At 38.1% G+C, this 18,640-nt stretch overlaps 1 protein-coding gene across 1 annotated transcript in view; it reads right to left on the reverse strand.

The window, feature by feature from the left end:
- Positions 1–18,640, reverse strand: part of PLCG2 (phospholipase C gamma 2) — a 67,897-nt gene that overhangs the window by 9,645 nt on the left and 39,612 nt on the right. Inside the window, exons 15-30 of the mRNA XM_037408758.1 lie at positions 17,649–17,753; positions 17,341–17,430; positions 16,174–16,352; positions 15,199–15,399; positions 13,832–13,951; positions 12,398–12,578; positions 10,966–11,034; positions 9,630–9,739; positions 8,720–8,816; positions 7,734–7,800; positions 7,332–7,489; positions 4,594–4,696; positions 3,409–3,618; positions 2,671–2,816; positions 1,509–1,623; positions 149–316 (exon numbers count right to left, since the gene is read on the reverse strand). Of these exons, the coding sequence (XP_037264655.1) occupies positions 149–316; positions 1,509–1,623; positions 2,671–2,816; positions 3,409–3,618; positions 4,594–4,696; positions 7,332–7,489; positions 7,734–7,800; positions 8,720–8,816; positions 9,630–9,739; positions 10,966–11,034; positions 12,398–12,578; positions 13,832–13,951; positions 15,199–15,399; positions 16,174–16,352; positions 17,341–17,430; positions 17,649–17,753 (2,119 nt within the window). The remainder of the gene's footprint in view (positions 1–148; positions 317–1,508; positions 1,624–2,670; positions 2,817–3,408; positions 3,619–4,593; positions 4,697–7,331; positions 7,490–7,733; positions 7,801–8,719; positions 8,817–9,629; positions 9,740–10,965; positions 11,035–12,397; positions 12,579–13,831; positions 13,952–15,198; positions 15,400–16,173; positions 16,353–17,340; positions 17,431–17,648; positions 17,754–18,640) is intronic.

The following is an 18,640-nucleotide window of genomic DNA, read 5'->3' on the forward strand; positions in this document are numbered from 1 at the left end:
ATCATAACAAACAATGCATTAAAAGAACTCACATCAAAAGAGCACTTGGCCTTTGGCGCATTGTAGCTTCTACTGAGAGCAGTCACAACGCAAAAATGCTGAACAGCATTTTTCTGACTTAGCCCCTTATTATACCCAGTGATCTCACCTGATTTTATTCCTTTTATTGGGAAAGTGGCATGTGCTAAGAAATTGGGATCGCTGAACATATCTTCCTCATAAACAACAAAGCGCAGAAATGCTAGACTTGGATCATAAACTTCAAATTTCACTTGCTCTGGACAGGGTGCCCAAACTGGATTAAGGCCATTGTCATCTGTAATGAAAAGGAAACATTTGCAGTATGAAGCAATAACTTCCCTTCACTCGCATATGGGTATGTATCCCAGGACGTTTTTTAGGGATACGAAGGCCCAAAAATCCTATTTACCATCCGTCTCCTTTTGTAACCTTGCTTCAGAAGGTTGGTATTTGTTTATTTGGGAAGGGAGACAAGAGGAAACTTGGCAGGGATAGAAATCCATGAAGAAAAGTATTATTTGTATTTAAAAATATAAAACCTTCTTGGACATGTATTTGTAAAAGAAAGACGCTATTTCATTGCTCATATTCATAAGCCTCATGCTGTGTATCAGAGTACAAGCATGAAAAGCACTGGGAACACTGAAGTACAACAGCCCAATTCTTAATAAAACACCAAGTAATTTGGTACATGTGACACAGCCAGGAAGTTTGCTCTCTAAAATCTTGGTCACTTCCCACAAAAAGTTAAAATCAATCCTCCTCTCTGAAGTACTGATGAACCACAATGCACATTCTGCTCCTGATTCTGTCTTTATTTTCCACTGGTATCGATGGTTTGGATAATTAAAACCAAAGCCTCTTGTTTACTAGAGGAACACTGCTGCATCCAGAAATATTAAATGGTGAAATATCAAGGGGCTGAGATACTCTCCCACTTCAGTGCACTTAAATGAAGCTCATGTACACACGAACACACATCCTTCACCCAGAACTCAGCAGGCGTGAGCTTTGATCAAACCTCTATTGCACTGCCAGTTATGCTACTTTACAGCCCTGTATACCCGAGCTGTCTCAGTCTTAGAAGCCAAGTTTAAATAAACATAGTCTAGATCTCACAGTAGGAACTCCCCCTTTGGGCCAGACTTTTGGGAACTGACTAGCACTGTTGGAGGCCCTTTCAGCACTTTCTTAAAATATGCAAATAGAGAAACATGCATAGGCAAAAAACACAACCGAATTTTCTTTACAAATTGCAACAGTATTTTTTTTTCTGAATTTGATATACAATAAAGTTTCCCAAAATTGGCCCTGAGGCAAGCAAAAGAATACTACTGTATGACTCACCAGTCCAGAGCAATTAACTTATTCCTCCCTGTACATGTTGCTGGCCAGTTACAAACTCATGGTCACCCTCCACCCACTATATTTAAAGACACTGGAAATATAACCATATCCCTACAACACCGAAAACCGCAGATACTCACTCACAACTGTTGTCTTGAATTTGCTGTTATCGTATTCAGCCCCACAAATTTCTACTTCTACAAAGGGACAAGCGATGCTTCTACCGGGTTTAGGGAGATGACGAGCACCTAAAACCTGCAAAAGCAACTGTAAATTATAACCACCTCCAAAGGAAACTTAGCGCCGTTATTTCTGTACGGAGGACAGCCTACAGAACTAGAGGGGGTAGGGGTGAAGTCCAGAAGAATATGCATAAAATACACACTCCCTTCTCTTGAATATGTTTGCATGTATTAAACATACTATCGGTGACAGCAGTAATAATATCTCAACATTGTTTGGGTAACCCAATGATTTTCATTGTAAGATACTGTAGCTGACATTCATTACACACAGTATGGAGTTCCAGACCAGGCCTGTAATGTAAATTTTGTTACATTTCCTCAGTCTTTATTACATATCTACTTTATGACATTCCTTTATTCATTTATTACATATCTATTTATGACAGGCACATTCACAGCCCCTGTTGACCTCTTCTGTAAACTGTACTGAGAAGCAGTTCAAGTGTTTCTTCTTTCTCAGAAAATGTATTTTTAAAGGACATCTCTTAATGTATAGCAACTGAGAACAGAAACAAGTTCAATTCCTGTTTGGCACCAGATGACAACATGGCATAATTTTCAAATTATAAACCCATCTCCCCATGAAAAATGATAATGACATTCTGATTAAGTCACAGTGTACTAAATATGATCAAGGGAGGGATCAACTCATTATTTTTAATGCTTAGTTTCTGTTTTTCATTACAAATATCTTTCTCCCACACTGGAAATCTCTGAACTAGTTCATCTGCTGCTAACCAATCTTCAACAGGATCTTCCTATTGAGAAGTCAATAGATTGGAAATGCAAGTTAGTTAATTTGGAATTTTTATTAGCAATTATACAAAATCATCCCAGGATTGTGTTTTCAGTCCTATAGCATTTGTTTCATTAGCATGCTGAAAATACATATTTCTTTTCAGGAACCAGTGAAATTAGTTTTATTCTCAAACACACTGACATTTAGAAACAGTATTTTGACAATCTGTCAGATCTTGCTCTGAAACATAATAGCTTTATTTTTAGTTTTATAGATATTTATGACTTGTAAAAAACATAATTTACAAAAGAGATTTACCCTCACTGTCATAATCATCTGCAATTTCCTCTTCGAGTCATTTGGCATTGGGTCATACTCTTCATTTCGCATGCTCTCTGGCTGCAGAACATAGCCAGTGCGTCCATTAAGTGAAAACAAGGCATGGTTCAATTGCATGTATTTATCTAGGGAGAGAGTTAAAGAGTCACAACAGAAGATCCCCACTTGAATAACACTAAGGAAGTACCAGACTAATGGCTCCTCTCTAATTCCTTCTGGTGGCCACTTTATCAGAAAGAGCTGGGAAGAGAAGTTGGAAGACTGTTCCCTTCAGTAACTGAACCTGACAGGTCATTTCTCACCAATTTTAATCCGGATAAGCCCATCTCCATTCACAATTAGTTTGCTATCAGCGTGTCATAAACCAGCTGGCCCTTAGCATAAAGTTAAGCACAGCCTTCCCTGGGGCTGAACAACTGTTCATCCACTTGAAACTTACTGTAAATCTCTCTGCTTGCTTATCACAAAGAGATCAAGGTGAAATAAACTTTAGAGTCTGGGGGCTAGTTAGGCTCAGACAGGCCTTTTGGGGACTGATCTTTGGGAACAGGTGATCCACATGTTCAAAACCAAACTTTAGTTCTTGTACATCCCTTCTTCAGGGAAGTACAAATAACTAGGACAGCCACAGCAACTATAACGGCAGAGAGGCCAGAAAGGGGTTTGTTTATGGTGAAATGGAAGATGGATTAGATCCTTTTTTAAAGGGAATATTACCTGGAGTTTGGAAGTTAAGGGCCACCATCTGGGAGCCACAGAGCCAGAGGCGAAATGGGTCATAGTTGGACGAGTCAACCCTCTGTCCTTTAGGATAGACACGTGTCAGTCCCTTCAGGTTGTATTTCAACAATTCAACTGGCTTTTGCTTAACAATACTCTCTGCCTTAGTTTCCACAAAAGAACGGATTTCTTTGAAATCAGGATTTTCTGGACAAGGTAAGGAGGAAAAGCAATGGTTACTAAAGAAAGAAAGAACTCTACATTTATACTTCATTTCTACTAACACTTTGTTTTACTTTGTTTCACTTTGTCCTTTAATGCAATAATTGGCACAATTCTCATGCAGACATGGCAAATCGGTTGAGCATCAAGTCTGAAAGTTAAAAATGCCTGCTGCCACATGCTTTGCAACAGGGTAGAGAAGAGCCTATTGTCATAGTCTCATCTCATCATTGCTAACAATGTACTTCTGACCACTATAACATATTTAAATGAGACATCTTTTTCTGGGTTTAAATATGGAGAAGAAAGGATGAGCCAGGGTTACCCAATTCCTCAAACAATTACTATAATTATTATAATGTCTTAACCACACTGACAGCTTATTAAAAACATTTGCAAAGAACCTTAAAGAAAGAGGGCACATCTGCTGGCTTCTCCAGCAGCAATGACACACGAAAAAAAGGAGTAAGTAGTACATATTTCAGTGTCAGATTCCACACCCGCACTTACACAAACCCCAGGTCTCATTTATATTATGAAACCATGTACCATTCCAATAGCTTACATAAATGGCAAACAGGTTCTTACAGTAAAATTATATAATACACAGCAAATCCATTTTGAAGGTTTTTACAAACAAATTGCAAGTGTTCAGCCTAAGTTTTTCATCTCAAAAAATTCAATTGATACGTAACTAGTGAGCCTCCCCATGAAAGACACCTACGAGAGCTTGCCTCTAGTTAACTAGCTAGAAATTTGTGACAAGTTTTTTGTGACTGTTGTATAGCATCAAGTTCCCTAGTGCACAATTTCAAAGTGCCACTGAAAACTGCACAAGTGAGGCAGAATTTATTTTCCAGTAGAAAAAGGATAGATTTTATCTTCAGTTCTAGAATTTCAACTAACATCTGTAAAGATTCTAGAAAGGGTAAAATTCAGGTGTAATATTAAAGGAAATACCTAAATTGTCCTTGGTTTTGCTTGTTGGCTTGCAGTAGATTACCAGATCAGATAATTCAATAGCAATCAACTGATTCTTTTCCCAGTATTTCCTCCTGTTCTCCTGTAAAACATAACAAAGTTTTAGATTACAGGTACACTGAGTATTATGGTACCCTAACTCCAGGGTATACTCTAATGAAATGACAAAGCCGATGCATTCTTTGTTGCCCAGATTCCTATCTGATACTTTATAGCCACTTGCATAGTTAAAATGTACTTTTAAGATCCAATTCAGAGAACAGGCTAACCAAATGGGTTGGGGTTTTAGTTGTGTTGGGTTTTTTTGGGGGGGTTGTTGTGTTGGGTTTTGGGTTGGTTTGTTGGGGTTTTTTTTTAAGTAAGTGTTTCAGTGCTTCCCTAATCAGTCCTTCTCAGAATCCTGGCAAGATTTTATTTTTTCTTATTATTTTAATGTGGCTCTACTCGGTTTTAGTTACAACCTCATATAAATGCAAATGTATGCAGAAAAAATGCAAAGGGTACTGAAGTGTCTCTTTATTTACAATCCTGAGCAGGACTTAAGACTTGTTAGTAACTCCCAAACTGCTAAATTCAAACCCTATGAGCATCATTCCTGTAGTTTTCTATTTGTGCACCAAACCAATAATGTTACATATAGAAAATAATGTGTAATCTTGTTGTCATCACCAATAATAAACCCAGCATGTTTGCAAGCACCTGCTCTGTGAAAACTGAGCAACAGTCCCTGCAACCAGAGACTGGGAATTACTGAAATCAGCAAGACTCATCCTGAGTGGAGACATTTGTGCTGGAGGCTTTTCAGACATAAGAAGCAATTACAGGATAAAACACATTAAAGAGTCCTGTACTGAACAGCGATTAGCTTTGGCACAAGAGGTTATGAAGCAGCAGCAATTAGGAAGTCTTCCAAAAGAATTCCCTCAGAAGACTAACTGAAAAGGAATGAAAATCAGAGCTAGGGAGCCATGGGTTTCCAGAATGTTTTACTGAACCAGAGATCATACATTAAAATCTAAGAAAAGTAAGGAGGAATACGATGTTTAGACTTGGAAATAACCTTGGGAGAGCGCCATACAAACCTCATTGTACTAAATGATCCACCATGGTTTCCCAGACACTGCCCAACAGAAATCAGAGCTCCAAATAGCAAAGGACCACTTCTGGATGCCATGAGCTCATCTTTAGACATAACCCTCTAGTGATACCAAGTAGGAGAGCTAGCAATGAACAACCATCCCTAGGAGCAGGGCAAGTGTCAGTATTAAGCAGAGATGACAAGATACATGAAGCTTAGTTTTACTTTTTGTGTATACTGGACACAGCCCAAGAATGAAGTCATAAAAAACCTGTATCGTATTGTAGCATACTGTTGATTCACTAATCTTTTTCCTTCCCCAAAATTCAGCCAGTTAACTGTACTGGCAAAAGGGCGTTTCCTCATCATTTTCCCCTCCTCATGCAGTAGTCTATCATGTGAACTTTCTAGAGGTCACACTGTGAGAAAAGCCTCCTGACTGATTCCTGATGAGTTTTAAAGCATCTTTGAACACAGAGTGTTTAATTCTTCCCTAACCGTACAAGCTCCTGAAGAGCCATTGTTGTACCATAAGAAACATTCCATTTAGAGACACTTCTTCTAGGTCATGTTTCTCTTTTTCTCGTTTTTACTTCTAAATGAAAGCCTGGCATAAGAACCATATCTCTCCTCCCCCAACAATAGGTCAACAGCTCCTGTTGGTTCTTCCCTTGCTGAATTTGTAGTCCTCTGCTTGAAACGCCAACTTGCCTGCTATAAATAGGATTATCGTGACCCTCCGAGCATTACCACTCCAGATGACAGATAAACAGCATGAGACAACATGATACTGAAACACATTTTCCATCACTCATATCACCCACTTAAAAATAAAAAGTCAATAAAAGCAACAAAGGAAAGAGTATACTTAAGCATAGTCATTGTAAGGGCTTTTTGGTCATGTCAAAGACTTCTAAAATACTAGAAAAGATGACTGAGAGGTAAATTAATACATCAAAACAGAAAAAGCAAGTCCTGAAGAATGTCTTTCAGTGGCAGTACTTATAGAGGGATGGGATGTAGAAGCTCAACTTAGGCAGAATCTTTTAATCTTTAGGCAAGAATTTGGAAATACTACTATTGAAGGTCTGGTAAATCTAGAATATGCCTATTGGTTACAAATAGGTAAAGTATTATATTAGCCAAACAATTCCCTACTAGTGCCACTGCATTCACTGGAAAACAGAGTTAGTACACAGGATTAAGAAGAGTTTAGGCAAAGGCAGCTCAGATTTCACATATACTCACTAGTGGATTCACAGCTCTGAACAGAACAGTCTGAGATCTGAGTTTCTTCTGCTTAATGCTAGGATTAAATCAGTGTAACTAGATGTAAAATTATAATGGTATCTACTTTGTACTACTAAGCACACTGAGGTGCTGGGTGCAACACACGCAGTACTCTGCTGAAAAACTCTTGTTAACATAAATTTATATAAAACACTGGTACCATTCCCAAAAGATTTTAGGGAATAAGATTCACAGTATCAATAAAATGAACCAACAAACAGCAATATGCAAGAGAGTGAAGAACCACGTGTTGGAAACATTTAGCATTGGATGGCAGTTAAAGACAAATCCTATTGTAAATTCATAGCAGTCCACTATAAAAAAACAATAGACAGATTTTTAACAATACCTCTTCTGTAGTTTTCCAAGTGATTTCACGGATACTTTGGTACCATTCAAAGAGTTCTTCTACTTTATCAGTTGCAAACTCAACACATGGATCTTCTAGATTCTTAGGTTCCAGAATGAAGACAAAAGGCTTTTTGTGTTTTCCTTGGGGCATTTTCACTGTTAGGCAACACAGTAGCAAGAAATTTATCCTAAAATCTAACAGTTCTTCTAAGCTGTCACTCTTGATTTATTGCAACAGTTAATACAGCTAATACAATTAATATGATGAAACTCCAGGACACTAATACAAGTAGGTGTTTTGTTTAAAAAACAAACAACAATTTTTCCTGCTAAACATAGAAGAGTCTACTCAACCACAGAAAGCTTAAGAGTCTGTGCATAAGCATCAGAAAATACCTACCAACGTTGTATGTATTGAGTACCAGTATGCCACGACACAGAGAGCCTAATGGATTGTCCTCAATAATCTGAAAAACATGAGTTAAATCCGACCCTAAATCTCACGTTGCATGAATATGCACAGGACATTAACAAATAATAAACATGTACCATTAAATCTAATTTCAGTTTCACTGAAAGCACGCCCACTATAAATTTTAAAAGCTTTTTTCCGTATCAAGAATCTCTCATTTTGAGAAACACAGGAGAATCTCTGTAGTGAGAGTAGTCAAAATGAGGAGTGCAGCTTCTGTACTGACACAATTGCTCATTTTTCAAGCCTGTTTAAGGCTGCAATGACCGGGGGAGGAAATCCAATACATCTGTTTTCCTCCAAAGATGCCTGGAAAGTCATTGGAAGTGTTTCAGAACATCAAAAGAATTCAATGTTTTCTTTTTAAAACTCCAAAATGTTAAAACTGTTTATTATGGAGTTTTGTTTACTTTTGTTGAAGCAAACTTTGTCCAAGACTCTGGACTAGATTTTTAGATATTTTTGACAAACAGCACTGGGTTAGTCATGCATAAAAACTTAATGATGGAGTCTGAAATGGCTAATAAGATTTGTTTGGCCACATAGTTTTCTTATTTGCAAATATTAAAGCAGTAATTATACAGGCAAACTAGTTAAAAGTAGTTAAAAGTTTAAGGCATGTTATAGTTTAGCCAAACTATCTGAAAAAATCTAAACTGGTATGATTTTCATTACCAGGAAACCATTAAAATCTCCTAAAACCCCACCAAATCAGCTGTCTCCTTAAGCAGTTTTCTCTGAGGAATGTCCTGACAAAAATATTCAGCAGCAGAGAACAGTGAAGAATGCATTCATTTCTCTATTCTGTGTTCTCTCAATCACAGCACATAAAGTCATGGTTCTATAAACCAGACTTCCACTTCTAGGAGGTAGCATCTGCTAGGGAAACGTAGTGGACAAACCTTAACCCTCACCTGGCTTTCAAGTTCAGCAGAGTTATCAGATGACAGGTCTTCAACATAATTAGATGGAAAATAGTGTTGGACTTTTTCTCCATAATCCCCCTTCCACCTGAATTGAAAAAGAAAAGTGTGTGTGTGTATATATATATATATATATATATAGTTAAAGAGCTTCTGTTAGCCATTAATGAAGCAATAATCCCCAAGAAATTAGTCATTAATACCCCTTACTAGCTTGTCTAGCTGGCTATCACCAAAATATAAGTGATGAAGCAGCTAAAAGCTCTAACAAAGTGATCATTAACTGTAGTAGCAGATGATTTCAGAGGGATTACAGTTACTGTAAACTGCAATTAATGACTTAAGAGGCTTTTTCCCCTTCCAGTACTAAAAATACTATTATGTGGTTGATTACCCTGCAAAAACTACAGGGAAACATTAGATTCCCAAGCTTTCCAAGCAATTTACAAACCAGCTAAGAAAGAAAACCTCTTATGAAAAGCGACTGAACAGATCACTAAAAAAGGTGGGTTTGATTCCTGAGAACTATTTAGCAGAGCAAGGAAAGAAACAGAGCAATGATAACAATGGTAATAGATTCGTGGCTTCCTAGAATACACAAGTGTTTGGGAAGGATGAATGCAGTAAAGGAAAAATACTGGATACACTGGGCTGTAGAGGTTCTGTAGGCTGAGGTTATTGTTTTAGGACAGAAAAATGGAAAAGACATGAAAGGACATTTGAGGATGAGGGTGGGTGGTTGTGTTTTTTAAAAATATCCTGGCATTAAGATTTATAGGGTCACAGTTAATAAGCAGCAATCAGACAAGCAAAGTTTTTAAAAACTACTACCCAAAGCTCAACTGTTCCCTTCATCTAGTAAGTCACCAGAAGTTCTCCTATGAGGAATCTTTGTCCTTACCAGCCTCCAGTTTCCTTCGTGACATTATGAATTAAAGCTCCTCGAGAGAAGCTCAATTCATCACTTCTTTTGGCTCTGTAGTCATATAAGGCTTTCACTGTTCTCTGAGGCTTGAAGAGAAACAGAGCAAGAGGGTCATTCTAGGGGGACAGGTCACAAAATAATCAATAATGCAATCTTAAAAAAAAAAAAATAAAAGAAGGGGGATTGGATCCCTTTTTTTGTTATGAAGCTTAGAAAACAATCCTAAAGTTCCAGAGTGACATCTATCGGTGGAAGCAAGTGATGCTACTTAACGGCTAGCCTTCAAGTATGAGCTTGAAAAAAAAGCAAAAGCAAAAAAAAAGTATCTTTCTTTTTGTGGGTGCTGCAACATAATTACTGTAAGGTAAAAAAAAAAAAAAGAAAACCACACTGAAATATCAATCCTCAATCTTCATAACATACATACATACACAGTTGGAGTTTGTAGGCTTAGATGCCTACAAACCTTCCACTTCAAAGCCACGTCAGCTAACCTGCTGGTCACATTTCCTTTAGGAAAACAAGCAGTTTTAGCAGGACAAGCAATTTTTTAATCTTGAATTTACTATACCCAAATGCTTCATCAGCAGTGCAAATTCATTGGCTCAAAAGACTAAAAAGAATTACAGCCACAAAATTTACAAGTAGGTGAACTTTTATGAGAAATTACAAGTAGGCAGGCCCTAACAAGAATTAGAGAGAAGCAGATGTTTGCTGTGCCTCTTGTTTTCAAAACATATATATTTTAAAAGACGACAAACTTTAATTACTCATTAATAAACCAAAGACACCATTTTTATACAGAAAGTACATAAATAATTACTGCACCTATTTGTGCATGCAAGCCGTGTTCGCTGATAACGGAACTGCAATAATTTTGTGCACAAGTAACAGTGCTCATAAACACATAAACACACACACATACAGACATGAACACTTAGGATTTAAATGTACTTTCTTTCCGTGAAGATTTGGCCTTCTCAGATTGAATCTTCTCATAGGTTATTTAATTTGGGGGCATACCTGCATCAGCATGCATATCAAACCACCTCCGCAGACTCAATAGCAAAAAGTGCCCAGACTTCCAATATGGATGAATCAATACAGGATGTGCACACAAGAAAACATGGGGCACAAATTTTAAAGAGATGCTAGAAAAGAAGTCATGCCCTATAAATTTCTACTGTCCAGCCCCCCATAAGTCAGTCAGCCTAATGCTCTCAATTATCCTTTTCATTACTGCTAACGGGAAATCAAGTCTCATAATTTTCAGAAGTCTGTGGTAAGTGCAAGTATCTCTCTTTAAGCATACCACTGTAGGAGTGATTTCACTGGGTTCCACATACATCTTGACATCATAGAGGGAGTTAATATCTTTTTCCTAAAAACAGGAAGAAGGAAAAAAAAATATGATGAAGCTATGGGAATCAAAAATTATGGAAGCACTTAATGTTAATAGAACATTCACTGCCAAAACCACCTTTCTGACAATACACAGGCAAACAGAAGAGTGAAGCCCAACACCTATGTTATGCTTATTTCTATAGCTGAACATGAGTTTGTTATTTAACCTATGCCAGTTTAATGAACAGTAAAACACAATGAAACAGCAATACCTCACAAAAGTATTTCAATCAGTCAAATAACTTTGAGATTGTGAGTACCCTTCTACGTGCAATCAGGGAGGACAATATCTATACTTAAGATTTCTGTGTTACAGTACTTTAGTTCCAGTATCGGTTTCACTATTAGATAAAAATTCTTAAACAATATACACAGTAATTTTTTTCATTTTATTCTTTCCTTGTGTTCCCATTCAGACCTGGTCCTAGGATACAGAACCTTAGCTATAGGCAACATTATAAAATACTCCTGAGGTCTACAATCTTTTCAGTCCCTTTTAATCTCCCCAGGAAGAAAAAAGAAAAAAAAAAACCCAAAAACCAAAACAAAACAGAACACCAACAACACAAAAAAAAAACCCAAAAAACAAATGCATCACATTTTCATTTCCTCAAACACGCCAGACAAGTTTTTCCTGCAGCTTCTAACAGACATATATTTGAAGACAGCATCTTAGGCTTTCCAAAAGCCAGTTGCCTCAGCAAAGCTCTCTCTTCATGAAACACATCCATCCAGAAAGTAGGCTTCTATCCTAAACTAATTATCCAGGCTCCTAGAGTAGTCAACAGGCAGAGACAAGTATCTCTTGGAAACATTTCCTCATGCTTATCTCAAAGAGTAAGCCTTCAGAGATACCTCTCACTTTTTACCACAAAAGGCAGTTGGACACCCTCCCTGAGATGACTCCAGTGTGGTCCACAGTGAGAGGCACAGCAGAATATTTCCCTTTTTTCAGAAACACTTAGCAAATGGCAACTGCACAACCATTTTAAGATCTCTGTCCAATCCAGCAATGGAAGACAAGATCAATTTCAGGCAACGCTATTATCACAAACTCGTTTTCGCAGAGCAACAATCCCCCATTTCACATAGTAGCTTTCCTAATCAAATCATAAGGCAAGAGTTGACCTGTAATCAAAGATAAGATGAAGCTCTTCCCTTCACATATCTCAAAACCTTTGTAAGAGAAGTCAGTATAACCATCTCAGTTTCACAGATAAGAAAACTACCTGCTTAACCTCCCCCAAAGGTCTACCACAGCCAGAATGAAATGCAGCACCCCCAGGTCTAGATCTCCACCTGCTACAGCAACCAGCACTCGTACGAAGACCACCGCTTACCACGCTGTAGCGCTCCAGCAGCTCCTCGGTCACCGGGTAACGCAATTTCATTTTCCTGTACAGTGGATGCTTCTCATAGTACGTTACCAGTTCCACTAAACTCTCAAAATAGGCTGAAGTTCCAAGCACAAAATGGCGACCTTCCTGCTGAATTCGGAAGTGCTTCACCTTCCCCTCCGCTCTGTGAAACAAGCGCAGGTGCTGTAAAAGGGATTGGTACTTGCAGTGCTAAAACTAAACCAGAATTACTTTGTGCAACTTAATCAGGTCAAATAATTTCTCCCTCTTCCAAAGCCTCGTTTATTCAAACTGAATTCTAGTTGCCTGATTAAATTCACAAAAAGACATTCTCGCTTTTCTACAATATACAGGGCCTTGGTATAAATCCATGCTTTTGCTTAGATTAAATTTCCTTATTTTTTCCCCCTACAGACAGGTATTCTGTCACCTTCATACTAACACAAATGTCTCTGATCAGACCGAGAGTCCCTCTGGAATCCATTGCTGATCTACCACTGTCCCTAAGTGACAGACACACTCTGCTCAAAACAAGTAGCTGCCTCTTCCCTACAATCATTTTGTTAACTACAGAAGCCAATTTTGAATAATAATAATAATAATCTCTTATGTTTAAACACAAGGCTTGTGCTTGCACTGATAAAAGTAAAGCCATCCACTGATAACTGTCCCACCCACAGAATACCCCTGCATCCTTTTCAAGCTGCTGAAGTTTCAGTACTTCTTGTTTTCCTCACTGTTAAATGGTTTTATCAAGGTGCTGCAGCTCAAGTTGTTACAATATCCACCTCGGTAACAGCAGAAAGCTTCAAACCAAAGTACACAGGGGGCTGGGGAAATCTGGACATCTTCAATACACAGTAAGGCATGTAAATAAAGAGGAAAACAAGTATTTGTTCTTCCAAAACAATTTTATATGTGGCAGAAATATGTATTTTCAGAAAAACGTCATTTGATTTGAAGGCACAACGGAGAATGCCACAATTCTACACATTTTATTAACGTTGTTGAAACAACCAGTTTCAAAAAATATCTTCCCTGGCAAGAAAAGTTGATGGTTTCATTCTGACATTTCATTTTGGTCAGTTATATGACAGGGCAGGATTTCCAAGGAATAAGGACCTAGAACTGGTGAACCAGCACCAAAGAAAACTTCAAAATAATACCCAGTAGTAATGAGTACCAAGGAAGTGAAGAAGGGCCACGCACAGTTGTTATAAAACATAAAGTTTTACTCCAGTCACAAATTAACTCTTGTACAAGTTCTCATACATGAACCTGCTGCACAAATCAACCATGCTAACTACTCAAAGAATGAAAGCACGAATTTTACAACTCTGAAAAGACCGCAGTGTTTTTTTAAATAAGAAAAACTAGAATATTGTTGGGCCACTAGTCATATCTGTCTTTTCTTACCTGAAAGTCATGGCAAATGAATCAGGTTCATCTCTCTTTCTAATCAGAAAGGCTCCATCTCGAGGAATTCGCATCAGCATGTCTTCTGCCTCTCCCCGACTCAAGTTGCTATAGTACCAACTACAACAGTTAAAAATCAAAAGAGACAAATGATTACAAAGCCTGTCAAATGTCATTCAGTAAGAATAACAGGCAGCGTTATTAACAACAGAGTCTGAAACATTACAAGAAAAATTATGCATTAGATTTTACCCATCTTGCCACCTATGACAGCAGCTTATTACAAAACATTGTAACACAGCAGTTTATTTTGGATGAAAGCATCAAGAATATATCAGAACACCCTGTCTGTCTGAAATCATAAAACACAAATCTGCGCTTCTTCCTGAAACAAAAGGCACTGGATCCTGCTTTTTGTCTGCCATTCAGTTTTCAGTAGTTTTATTCAGTTTTGACATAGTAGATTTAAGGAAAAGCCCAAATGCAGACAAAAGAAAAACACCAGGCATTTGAATCCTTTCATTCAGAGCCTGATTTTATTTTTCACTGTAGGGATGGACCTATCTTGGATCTAATTTGCCTTCAGTGAAGCTGTAGCCACTTACACTGGCAGTACATCTCCACCTTATACAGAAAGGCAGGAAAGCTTAACCCTTAAAATCTACCCTCCCCTCTCACTGGTTTCCACAGTTATCTAGGGTCGTAGGTGACTCCCAGGGGAGCAAAAAAAGAAGCTCAAAGTCACAGATCAACATTTCACATGCAAAGGAGATTTACTTTTCCTCACTGCAAAGAGAACAGAACAAAGGACAGTGATTACAGTGTTCTGCCAGCAAACAAAAGCAAGATCTGCCTACAATCTACATCAGGCAAATAAATACCAGCTGGAAATAAACAGCAAGCTATACTGCTTCCTATCGGCATGGGGCAAAGTCAGCCTAACCAACTCTGACGGGGTGAGATGGAAGGTGGGATTAGGAAAACATAACCGTTTGGGCTCACTGCCCCGGGAGTAGTTTCCAGATGGCACAGACCATGACCACTTAGTTGCCAGACCACAGCCAGCTACTAAATATCTGATCCAACCTACTGGATGTTGTAAAACACCGAGCAAACAGAGGAATTGGCATGTTTCCACAAGTATTACAGTTCTCACTGCTTTTCCTGGTTGCTGCTATCCCAGTGACAGCTCTACCAGGTGCTCATAAAGTCAGTGATCTTACTCAGTGTCTTTCAAGGAAGCCTATTCCTGTAACATCCACAGACAAGTAACACTCAGGTATGCTCCTGAATCCAGGGAATTTTCTATGCAAAAATCCAAGACTGATGGTCTGGAAAGCCTGCTGCTTGCCTTCTGCTGTACGTACTCTTTATTTTCATGAGGGCTAGGATTAGGCACAGCATCAGTCAGACGCAGCTCAAATTCAGCACATCGCAAGTGAGCCTCCTTGTAGTGTTGAATGAGATCATAGATGCTATCAAAAGTGAGGTGGTCCGTCAGGTAGTATTTCACAGTGTCCCCATCACTTGAAGAACGGATCCGGCAGTGCTGGACTCTACCTGACCTCCTGAAGAAATGAAGAGGGGCATAAGGAAAACAAAGGTTTTATAACAGTTTTCTTATTTTGAAGCATTTCCTCACCTGGTCCTGGTCAACTACTTGGTGTGCTTGTGACGAGGCAAGAAATCTGTATCATTTTGTAAAACAGCCAAGGTAAGAACAGTAACAAGAATCCTGACAAGTAAGATTACAGGACTGAAAATAATAATTTTCAACCCACAATGATTTAAAATCTGGCATATAGTTACTCCCTGCAAAATTTGCTGTGACAGCTCTCTGGATCAGAAATCCATCTGATACACTATTCCTCGTAATGTTCCAACCAGAAGGAAAAAAACCACCCAGACTACCAAACAAGCAAACACACACACACTCACAAAAAAAAAAACCCAACAACCCTGAAAATTCTTTATTATTTTCTCTCTAGAGGATCCTTTCATTGAAAAGATTAATCTCTGCTAATAAAGGTACATTCATGAGACTGCCTTTTCAGTGTAGAAACCAGTAATTTATCCCCAAATTTAGAGATCGTTTTGGCCCACTCATTAAGGAAATCAGTCAGTCCTCTTCATACAAAGCCTCCTCTGCCAAAATGCACTATGTTACACTAAAGTTTAATTTAGAAAGTAGTCTTTCACAATCCCATCAATAACATTCTAGTAATTAAAGCCTTATTCCTATTTCCACTCACCTATAAATGCATACTTGAAAAATACACACGTTTTTGTGCAATGCCATAAAACAAACAAAACCCAAATTTTTTTAATGACAATCACCATACCAGAATGACAAGGTGCAATCATTAGGGAAAGCTTCACTTTCCCTAACTAGGAATGTCCCATCCTTGCCACCCATTTCAGCACAATATTCCTGGAGCAGTTTCTCAGCAGTTGCTCTCCCCTCTTTCATTTTCCCATGGAACCATTTCTCTTTTAAGTGTAGTTCAGTACGTTTCACCTCCTAGATCAAAAAATAAGAATTTTTACAGTGCATTTCTAGTTTTATGATTTTGAAACAGAATACTTGTTATTGATACAACAATCTACTATTTCATGATTTCAGCTCTTCCTAGCCCTGAACTGTCCTTCCACAAACAAGCCAATCACCTTTATAGTAACCCTTGACTCTCCTCCCCAGTCAAGCCATTTCTTTTGGAGCCATAATCAACTTCAGCTTTATTCAACTACGTAATCAACAGAAAGTGAAAGAATGCAGTAACGCAAACACCAATTTATATTTTCAAGGTAAAACACCCTACTGCTAATTCAGAGTTTCTAATCAGCTTTTTCCAGGATTCATCTGTGTTCTTCCTTACACAATTATTTTACTGACATTAACATCTAGGTGAATGGGTAAAATGGTCTGCATATGCATGGAGATCTCCAAGCCATGCACCTACATGTTAACAATGAAAAAGCACGCATGGAAACCCCAAAGATCAGAAAAAGAAACCATGCTGAACATCACTGCTATTGCAACCCTTACTGAGCCTCATGTTTCTGCTAAACCACCATGTAACACATCTTCACCTGTGACAAACATTTTACAAATGTGAAATCAGTAACATGCACTGTGTAAGAGGTGTGCTGTATTACTAACACAACAAACCTTAGGTCATCCTACTGTCCAGTTTGAGAACAGCAATAATACTTAGCCACAGGCATATGAAGACTTTGTCAGTGCACACATCAGCATGAGCATTCAAGTACCAAAACTGTATTTCATTTTCTGTACTCCTCTTTGTAAGTTCTCAGTTAGCCAAGAGAATTAAAACCAGGGTTAACCAAAGTACCTTAGCAAAGACCCTTTTGAAAACTCTTTTATCTTCAAATACGCTTGTTATCTGACACGGATCCTCTACGATTTCAACATTGGCATAACAAATACACATTGAAATAATCTGAGATAATAAAAAGAACATGTTTAAACAAAAAAACACAGCCATCACCTTCGACGAATCTTCATCAGCATTCTGTTCTATATCATCGCTGAACGAAAGCTTTCCATCAGCAATAGCACAGTAGTGCCGAGTCCACTTCTAAAAGTTGAGAGATAGTAAAACCATTAAACAAGACAGAAGGAAACTCACTAACCACAATTTCAAAACAAGGTGTAACAACAAACAAAATACCTACTTCCCCTCATTGGCACCTGTTCAAATGACTGTGTTAACACAAATACTGGAGAAAATTCATGTAAATTTCTGGCATTACACAACCCAGTAACAAACTGCGGGAAACATCACATAAATAATACCTGTTCTATTGTGTCCCACATGTAAAGTTCTCCCTGCTGCTTTTTTTCTTCTTTCTTGTCTTCCAAATTCACATCAATGTCTCCCTTTGGCCCCAGTTTTTTGTGCTTAAAAACAAAAAACACCCACCACATTCATACACTCACATAGAATCATATATAAAATTAGTCATAATATTTCAGCATACTCAGTATTACTGGAAGTACTTCCCTCCATTGCACAGCCTTCTCTGTCATTACCAACACAACAGCTGTTCCACAAGGCTTTATGCAACAGGGCTGGAATTCCTTTCTTTAAAATTTAAATCTCATAATAAAGGTTAAAAAACTATTAGAGGTATCACTCAAGCAATGAAGAAACAACTAGTCTGGTAAGAGCTCACCATTCCTTAGAGGACACAAAACCAAGTGAAGTGACATATACCAAGAAATAAGCATAAAATAACAATCACTCTGCAGAGAGCAGAATATAAGGAACAGAAAAACAAAACAAAACAATGAGGAATTAAAATGAATGGGGAACCTACTCTTCTACAAGAAAAATGAGCAGAAGGGAAATTTTTATGAAAAGAAGGGATAAATTATCTTGAGAGTGCTGACAAAAAACAGTAGCTCAAGGGGCTAAGAGTAGCATCAAATACTGAAGTGCAGTTCATGATGGGATTAATCACCTCGTATCTAGTAGTTCTCAACTACATTCTGTTCTGCATAGCCTGCTGCAGGTAGATTTTAATTTGACAGGCTTATCTGAAAAATCCCACAGGCCCCTGAAGTAGGAGTTGCCTTTGACTGTTTACTGACAACAATTTCCAAACAAAAGCCAAATAACACAACTAACTCACAGGCAGGTGCTGAGCTATTTAAGGACTCTTCAATGCTCTTTTAGACAAAGTGATATGGATGTTCTCTTGTGCAGACTCATAGTAGTTTGTAATTTCCTTTAAATCAGATCTGTCACATTATTATTCACATGCCTGCGCTCCCCTGCCCACTCC

This window comes from Falco rusticolus, chromosome 15, assembly GCF_015220075.1.
Source record: "Falco rusticolus isolate bFalRus1 chromosome 15, bFalRus1.pri, whole genome shotgun sequence".
Taxonomy (NCBI): Eukaryota; Metazoa; Chordata; class Aves; order Falconiformes; family Falconidae; genus Falco; species Falco rusticolus.